This window comes from Bos javanicus, chromosome 22 (genome assembly GCF_032452875.1).
Source record: "Bos javanicus breed banteng chromosome 22, ARS-OSU_banteng_1.0, whole genome shotgun sequence".
In the NCBI taxonomy this organism is placed as follows: Eukaryota; Metazoa; Chordata; class Mammalia; order Artiodactyla; family Bovidae; genus Bos; species Bos javanicus.
The window spans coordinates 50,526,751-50,535,684 of NC_083889.1; the positions used below are offsets into that span (position 1 = coordinate 50,526,751).

At 51.9% G+C, this 8,934-nt stretch overlaps 1 protein-coding gene across 3 annotated transcripts in view; it reads left to right on the forward strand.

Moving 5' to 3' along the window:
- The window catches only part of IP6K1 (inositol hexakisphosphate kinase 1), a 37,529-nt gene extending 28,954 nt beyond the window's left edge, over positions 1–8,575 (forward strand). For all 3 annotated transcript variants that reach the window (XM_061396900.1, XM_061396899.1, XM_061396901.1), the window contains exons 3-6: positions 213–423; positions 2,153–2,334; positions 4,420–4,595; positions 5,138–8,575. In XM_061396900.1, the coding sequence (XP_061252884.1) occupies positions 213–423; positions 2,153–2,334; positions 4,420–4,595; positions 5,138–5,671 (1,103 nt within the window). In that variant the 3' untranslated portion in view covers positions 5,672–8,575. The remainder of the gene's footprint in view (positions 1–212; positions 424–2,152; positions 2,335–4,419; positions 4,596–5,137) is intronic.
- The last annotated feature ends 359 nt before the right edge of the window (positions 8,576–8,934 follow it).

Genomic DNA, 8,934 nt, shown 5'->3' on the forward strand with positions numbered 1-8,934 from the left:
TTTATCCAAAATCAAAGGTGAATGGTGGACTAAGGATGAGGAATGAGCGGTGAGGTATGTTCTGGAAAGATGCCCGCCACTCATTGTTCCTACCGTGGCTTCAGGGCAGGTGATGACTGTGTGTGGAGGGCCAGCAAGGGCCAGCAATCTGTGCTGAATGGACCCAGCCTCTGTGGACATTTGTTGACTGGCTGCCTCTTTTTCCCCAACAGGAGTGGTATCCGTCTGTTTCGAGGGGGACAGTGACGGTTACATCAACTTGGTGGCCTACCCGTACGTGGAAAGTGAGACCGTGGAGCCGGATGACACACCGGAGCGGGAGCAGCCTCGGCGCAAGCACTCCCGCCGGAGCCTGCACCGGTCGGGCAGTGGCAGTGACCACAAGGAGGAGAAAGCCAGCCTGCCCCTCGAAACCTCAGAGAGGTAAGGGGGTGGTGAGCAGGGCTGGCAGTTCACGTCTGGTGCTATGAGCACAGATACTCAGCGTATCTCTGGTGTCCTGATGCGTCACGGGGAAGCAGGGCTCAAGGTGGAGGGACGATGGCTGATGTTCGCAGGTTCACCCCATCGTGCCACCTGCCGCCCACGTGTTCCATCGCCCCAGTGAAGCCCGCTTCTGAGTTTGGCTGTACTGGTCGAGAGAGAGAACGGAGTTCTCTCAGCTCTTTGGAAGCAAGAACACCCTGTTGTTTTCCTCCAGCTTTGTTATATCTTGCTTCCCAAGGCAGAGGTGGAGGCACTGGCCTGACCGCAGAGCCCAGAGGCAGAGTGCAGCCAGGCCCATGCTCTAAGGGTTTTGGAGTCAGATCTCAGAGACTCTGATATCACCGTTAACCCTTGCCCTGCATCTAAAATTCAGTGTATTGAATTGGAATTTGAATTTTCTTACAGATCAGGAAAAAGAATTATTTTTCTTGATATATCATGCAAAAAATGTGAACCCCCACAAGCGTGGCCACAGTCAAAAGGATAGACAGTGACAGTTTTGTTGAGGTTATGGAGAAACTGGAACCCTCCTATGTTGCAGATGGGAATGTAAAATAGTGCTGCCATTCTGGAAGACAATTTAAGCAGTTTTTCAAAAAGTTACATGCAGCAACTGCAGTCCTAGGTATATGCCCAAGAGAACTGAAGGAAAACAGTCACGTGTAAACTGTGTACGCAATTACTTACAGCAGCGTTATTCCTAAGAGCCCCAAGCTGGAAACAGCCTGAATGTCTATCAGTTGATGAATGGATGGATTAAATGTGGTATTGGATATCACTCAGCAGCGAGAAGGAATGGAATACTGACACAGGCTACACTATGAATGAACCTTGAAAACATATGTCAAGTGGAAGAAGCCAGTCACAGAAAACCACATATTGTATGGTTCCATTTACTTAAAATGTTCAGAATCGGTAAATCCACATCTTTTCTGTCCAAGAGACAGAAAGTAGGTCAGTGAATGCCAGGGGTTGAGGGGGCAGGGTTGATGAGAAGTCGCTACTGCTAATGGTGACAAGATTTGTTGTGAGGGTGATGAAAATTTATAAATATTAGATAGTGGTGATGTTTTCTAACCTTGTGACTATACTTAAAAAAAAAAAAACTGAATTGTAAAAATAAATAAAACTAATGTAGTCAAAAAATAATGTGAGCTTTTTGAACCAAAGTGAAATCAAAATTGTATGATTAAATTACTTTGTACATACTTAATCTCACTCAAAAATAAGTTTCAGTGAGGGAATCCATGGCAGTCCAGTGATTATGACTTGGCACATTCATTGTGAGGGCCTGAGTTCGATCCCAGGGAAATGAAGATCCTGCAAGCTGTGCCACATGGCCCCCCAAAAAAAAAAAAAAAAATCAGTAACTAGACTGCTCTGTGACTTGACTTAGAATTAGGGCTTTTCTTAGACGTGGCAACACAGTTTCTCTCTCATCAGATCAGATCAGTTTAGCAGCGCTGGCTGCGCGCTCTCGCTTCTTACTACTTACACCATTTACTCACTTGAAGGGGCTCATGCTTCTGGGGCCGTGTGTCACCCGTCAGAAAGATCTGTGGATGGCACGTTAGACTTGATCCAGGCCCCCCCAACCCTATGTAGTGAGACCCCAGAGAATGACTCATCTGAGCCCCTTAGCAATGTGTATGTTCTTCCTTCTTAGCCCCCAAGAGGCAAAGAGTCCAAAGGTGGAGCTACACAGCCACTCGGACGTCCCTTTCCAGATGCTAGATGGCAACAGTGGTCTGAGTTCTGAGAAGATCAGCCACAACCCTTGGAGCCTGCGCTGTCACAAGCAGCAGCTGAGCCGCATGCGCTCCGAGTCCAAGGACCGAAAGCTCTACAGTATCCTTGTTACTGCTCCTCCAGCAGCGCCTGCTACTTGGGACCATGGCTTCTATGTCAGGGCGCCTCCCGGTACCATGGTCAGCACCCGCTCTGTTCCGGGGCTCGTCTTTTGTTCTTATCTCCCTTTACCATAGGCTCTTCTTCATATTTTCGTCATTTTTCCCCCCCTGCCTTTTGGGCCTGGTAAGACTGAAGCTTAAACTTGGCAGTCTAGAAAAGTGCTATCCAGTAGAACTCTGTGACAATGGAAGAACCCGTTTTAAAATCTGTGCTAGCCATTAGCGGTACTGTTACTGAAATGTGGCTGGTGTGACGGAGTTACTCAATTTGTAATTTATTTAATTAAAATCTGCATTTAAGTCAGCAGCAGTGGATAGTGGCTGCCATATTTATCAGTGCGTGTCTAGAACCGGGCGTGTGTGTGTCTGCATATGAACACATGTACCCATGTCTATTTCTCCCCTCCCAACAGATATTTTTTTTAAAAATGCGTTTTAGTGTTTTTTCTAAAGATAAACAATATACCAATGTAAAATAGTTTTAAGATAGCAGAGGTAAAAAAAGTATTATGAAATGAGAACTCTTAAAATGGGTTAGTGTTTTGAAACAGTGGACAATAAATAACTAAGACTTACTGAGAAACTGAGGGGAAGTGTGCTGAGCACTTCATATGTACTTACTGAGTTTTCCTGTCTTTTGAGGGAGGAACTGTTCTGACTCTCATTTATAGATGAGTGTATGGAAGCACGGGGGGATGTATTGTGCCCAGAGCCAGTGAGTGGAAAGGCAGGGTCCTACGCCCTCAGGCATCGTGAGATACTACTGCAGCCTTCTTCGAGTTTTATTGTTGCTTGTTTATAAATCATAGCAGGCAATGAGGCTAGTTAAAAGCCGCATGTAATGAATTTCACATTACTTTTTAAAGGGTTAGAGGATATGAAAATGTTCATCATCAGATTGATGCCGAGGGTCTTACCCTCTAAGACCAGGTGATTGCTCCATAGTCCAAAATGTGGAACTGAGGGCTCGGCTGTGAGCCTCGAAGATGACTGTTGGCAGACCTGTGACAAGCCAGTACCTTTATCTAAGATCATTGCAGACAGGAGATGTAGATGAAGTCTTGGATGTAAACAGAAGATCCTGGAAGTACTAAGGGATAAGTTTAAGTATATGGCTTGAAGTTTAGTCAGAAAATGGCAAGAGTGAAATTTAAATCCAGCTTTTTCTAAAGATTCCTGTTTGGGAATGTTAAATCTGAGTCATTTTTGCAGTAGAGCTACAAAGGAAGTTTCTTACTTCTTAGGCCTGAATGAGGCACTGGATTGAGCAGGGTCTTGGTTTATTGATGGTGCTAGGGATGTTTGTGAAACTCCCAAATTTTCTTTGGTTTACTTCTGTATGTCTGCAAGACAGAGCTAAAGAATAAAATTAAAATGATGACATCAAAAAATGTGGCAAATACATACGATTAAAATTTATTCATAAAAAGGCATGAAATTTTGTCACATGCTACAAACCTCAAAACCAATTTGCTAAGTGAAGTAGCCAGATATAAAGGGGAAAATATTCTGTGACTCCGCTGATACGAATTACCTAGGACGGGCACATTCGTAGCAACAAAAAGTAGAATAGTGGTTTCCAGGGGATGAGGGGCGGGGGAGGAATACGAGTTATTGTTTTAATATTATCTATTGGGAAGGGAGAAATACACATGTGTACATGTGTTCATAGGCAGGTGCGCGCGCACGCACACACACACACACACACACACACACACACACACTCCCGAACAGTTCCTAATTTCTGTTTGGGAAGATGAAAAGGTTTTGGAGATTGGATGGTGGTGATAGTTGGCATACTTAAAGACCGTTAACCTGGTAAATGGTGTATGTGTTTTCCCATAATAAAAATGTTTTCAAAGAAATAATAAGCCAGTTGTGTGACACCCACATTTGAGAGTCTGTGAGGTGAACACACGTTACATTTGAAGGGAGTGCCTTCTTTCGGAGTAAAACTGGATTGTCCGTTGCTGGCTGGGACTGCTGGCGAGTATGGTCGTTATTCCCCTTGACTGCGGCCCAGAGTTCCTCCTGCTTGAGAACGTGGTGCACCACTTCAAGTACCCCTGCGTGCTGGACCTGAAGATGGGCACCCGGCAGCATGGCGATGACGCATCCGCCGAGAAGGCTGCGCGGCAGATGCGGAAGTGCGAGCAGAGTACGTCGGCCACGCTGGGCGTCAGGGTCTGTGGCATGCAGGTGAGTCGGCCTTGGCGAGAGCCTCGGTGCTTGTGTGTTCGGGGTTGTGTGTGTGTGCCTGCTTGCTGTCCGTGCCGGGGGTCCCCCCGGCCCACAGTGGGCCAGAGTCTCCTCTGGGAGGATGAGTCCCCTGGGGGGCGTTGAGTGCCTGTTTGCAGATTTGTTCCCTGAGCCCTCTCGTCCTTAACCGGGGACCCTGGACTGGGCTCGAGTGCAGAACCACTGTGAGAGCCTGTTGCCTTGACATTGGGGCAACTAAGACTCTTGTGTGTCAGCACGATCGATATTCCTAGTTTGAGTCCAGCTGGTCTCCCGGAGATCCCCACAGGTAATGGCGGAACACCTGCAGGCCTGGTCTCCGCACTCTCCTGCCTTTACCACAGGAAAGCTCAGGGCAAACTTGGCCTGCTCACTCCAGCTGTGCAGGGTAGAGCAGAAAAGCGCAGGTTGGTCAGAAGTACTTTCCAGACCGCACCTTCCCAGGGCCCTGTGAGGTCTTCAGACCTCCCTGGTACTCACCCGCCTGTCTCCTGGGGTTTTAGGTGTACCAGCTGGACACGGGGCATTACCTCTGCAGGAACAAGTACTACGGCCGTGGGCTCTCCATCGAAGGCTTCCGCAACGCCCTCTATCAGTACCTGCACAACGGCCTGGACCTGCGGCGTGACCTTTTTGAGCCCATCCTGAGCAAACTGCGGGGCCTGAAGGCCGTGCTGGAGCGGCAGGCCTCCTACCGCTTCTACTCTAGCTCCCTGCTTGTCATCTATGACGGCAAGGAGTGCCGGTCTGAGTCCTACCTGGACCGCAGGTCTGAAATGCGTATGAAGCACCTGGACACCAGCCTCCCGGAGGTGGCCCCGCCCTGTAGCCCTAGCACCAGCCTCAGCAGCACCAGCCCGGAGGCGGGCCCCTTCTCTCCGCCCAAGGTGGACGTCCGCATGATCGACTTTGCACACAGCACGTTCAAGGGCTTCCGAGATGACCCCACAGTGCATGATGGGCCCGACCGAGGCTATGTTTTCGGCCTGGAGAACCTCATCAGCATCATGGAACAGATGCGGGACGAGAACCAGTAGGCCCAGCTCGGGGCCCCCCAGACCCCTTTCCTCTCCACCCGCAGGCAGGGACCATTGCTCTCAACTCGCCGTGAGGACACACAGACTTGCTTTTAAAGGGTTATATTTCTCTTTAGTGTAAACTAAAAGAAATGTTTTTAGCTGTAGCCTGGAATCCATATATATAAAGTGACGGAGGGCAGAACACGTCCTCTTAGCCAGGCTGCCTAGCTCGACGGCTCTGACTGCTGTGTCCAGGTGGACTTAGGAAGGAAGAGGTGCCCCTGGTGGGCCTGGCAGCAGGGACAGGTTGCCCTTGGACTTTGGTTTCTCTTGCCCAGGTCTTTGGGGCTGTGACTGCAGGGTCCTGCTAGTAGCAGGGTGAAGCCCTGGGTTGGCGCAGGGCCCTTCCATGTTCATTCACCCCTGGCTCCTCAGTCACAGAAGGTTGGGTGCCCATCTCTTGGGGGACTTTGTAACCTGTGCTGTGGGTATTACCCATTTCTTTGACAGGTGTTCCCAGGGCACCAAGGGGCCAACTGTACACAGCTGGACCCTTCCTGGTTCTGACCTTGGCATGAGGCTAGATTGATGAAGCTGTGCTGAAGCCAGCTATGGCGGAGGGCAGGCTCTGGGATCCCCAGGCACTGTTTGGCACTTGAACCTGCTCCTGCCTGCACACCCCAGCCAGCCTTTCTCACCAAGATCCCTTGCCTAAGGAGGCCATCCCCTCTTGCCCCACTGGAGGGGACCGTGCTCTGTGTGCTGAGGAGAGTCAGCCTCCCAGCAGGCTTTGGGGCCTCTGATGGCTCTGACCCAGACAGTATTTGCAGCCCCTGGGCTGTGGGTAGGAATCCGCTTCCTCTGGCTTCTTGGGCAGCTCTGCTGCCTCGGAGAGACTGCTCCTTCCAGGGCTCAAAGGCTGTGGTCCGCTCAGGGTCTCACCTCTCCCCAGGCCAAGCTCAAGGCAGCAGCCCACTGTGAGGAGCTCCAGGCTTGTGAGGGAGAACTTTAGGCTTGTTTGCTTTTGAGGACATTGGGCGCTGGGTGCAGATGCCCAGATTCTGCTAACGAGAGTTTTGTCTTACCAGTACTGGGGTCCATCCGTCTGTCCATTCATCCATGTGCCAGCCCCTGTGATCTTTCCCCCTGGGGTGTAGCCTTGTTCAGTAGTGAGTATTGATTTCCCTCATGCTTCCCTCAGCAGAATATCCTCTTCCCCATTTCTGAGGTGAGCTTTTGCCCCTGTGCCCTTCCTCAGCAGGTGCTACCTTTTAAAAGTGGTAGCAGAATGAGTCGGAGGAGGTGTTTCCCTGCTGGCCCAGCACCGTCTCTGTGAGCCTGCGGCGTGGCCCCCTCGGCACTCAGCACCGACGGTGCCACAGCGAAGACCTCAGGGGGGTGACCCCTTCCTTGGCGATGGTTTTGGTGATTTTGCTGCCAGCCTGTAATGGCACAGAGACCCGCCACCTCTAGTAGGTGTGGCCAGGAGCTCCCCTAGCTGTTGCCGAGGTTAGTGGCCTCCCCTCTGAGTCCAGGGCCACTGTCATTGTCACTGTTAGCATGTCCCTGTTACGGCATTAATGGTAAACCTGCCAGCCTGAGTCTGAGAGAGGCCTCGGTAACTGATGGACTACTTTCCTGCTCCTTAGAGATGCAGCCTCACACAGCTTAAATGGGCTCCACGATGGGATCCCATCTCTCTCTCGGCCCTCTGACCCTGGTGCCATTGGGTGGGCAGGTTCCCATTCCTGGGGGCCAGGAGGAGCAGCTTGTCTGTTTCTGGTCAGTAAAGAGCATCTTCTCTCATGTACCATTCTGTGGCTTCAGCCATGGGGGCAGTAGCTCTTCCTTAGCGTGGCAGGTTATTTCCTGGCAAGGCCGAGGCTAAACCAAAGGGTCTGGGCCCACTCGGGACCCACTTGATGGCACGTCCCCAGTGTGGGGATGTGCCGTGCTTCCTGAATTAGTGTATTGTAGGAGTTGCTGCCCCATTCTGCTCTTCATTGTGAGAGAGGTTACACCCACTTATAATCAGTATTTTCCTGGCACTAAAACAGCAGGGCTGGTATTTGCTGCTGCTTTCCCAGGGCAGGGTCCCTTCTTTTCGGCACTTTTGAACACTTGCAAGACACAGCCCTGTTATCTAACGGGTGGCAGGCATGTGTCTGCACTCGCTCTTTGCCACTATTTTGCCCTGCTCCATGCCAGAGAGCCCTGTCCCTGCCAGGCCCTGCCTTCCCAGCCCCAACTTGGGACCAAAGTGCAAGACGGGATCACAGGTTGGGGTGTCCAAGTGACCCCTCTCTATAGTGCTTCCGTGGGCCAAGTCGACACCAGCCCCCTAGCGGGGTGGGATGGGCGGTGCTTAAAGAGGAAGGGGACCAGTGTAGCAACTTGCCAGGGACCCCACCCCTCCCTCACATCCGGGCCTGTGCAGTGGGCGTGGGGATTCTCCAAAGGGGCCAAAGGCCTGGGCTTGTTCGGTATTCTCTGCTCCCTTGCTCTTATCTGGTCACATGCACACTCCTAGATGCAGATTGCTTTGAACTTTAAAACTGTTCAGTTTGGTTTCGTTTGTACCGATTTAAAAAATGTTTTAATGGGGAAAATTTGGGGGAGAACCGTGGGTAGGGCCTGGTTCCTTTGCTTCTCGGGGAACTACAGGGCCTTGTCCGGAGGACCGCTCTCTGCTCCACTTTCCTGGAAGTTGCCTAAGCCTGTCCACGCCGTCCAAGCCCTGCGCCCGGATATGACACGTGGCTCCAGTCACGTCTGGGCGCGGTTGCGTTTTCTCGGGACCTTGCGTGCAGGGGAGGGAGTGGTCAGGCCTCGCGCCGAGTCCACCCTTTCTGTACACCTAGCGCTGCCCGCCCCGCTTGTGTCTGAGGTCGTGTATGTCAAAATAAAGCCGCTAGAAACTGACGCGTGTCCGTGTCTTGGAGAAAATCCGCGGACTCCGGGAGTCTTGCCTGATCAGGCCCTGCCGCGCCCCCGGCCCTGCCCCTTTTTTCCGGTCAGGCGGGGTGGTGCCGGAATCTGCCTGGGCGCGGCGCAAAGGAAGCCTCGCCCTTGGCGCCAGCTCCGCTTTTGGATCCGCCAATGGCTAGCTGACCCGCAGGTCCGGGTCCCGGTTCCCATGGCAGCCCGGCGCGCTCGGCTCTCGTTGGCTGCGTCTGTCGGAGCCTCGCGTCCCGGCGCTCCTACGTTGACGGCGTGCCACGTATACCACAGCTGATTGGTCTGCCCGAGCATCACGTCACTTCCCGCCCGCCGCCAGCCGG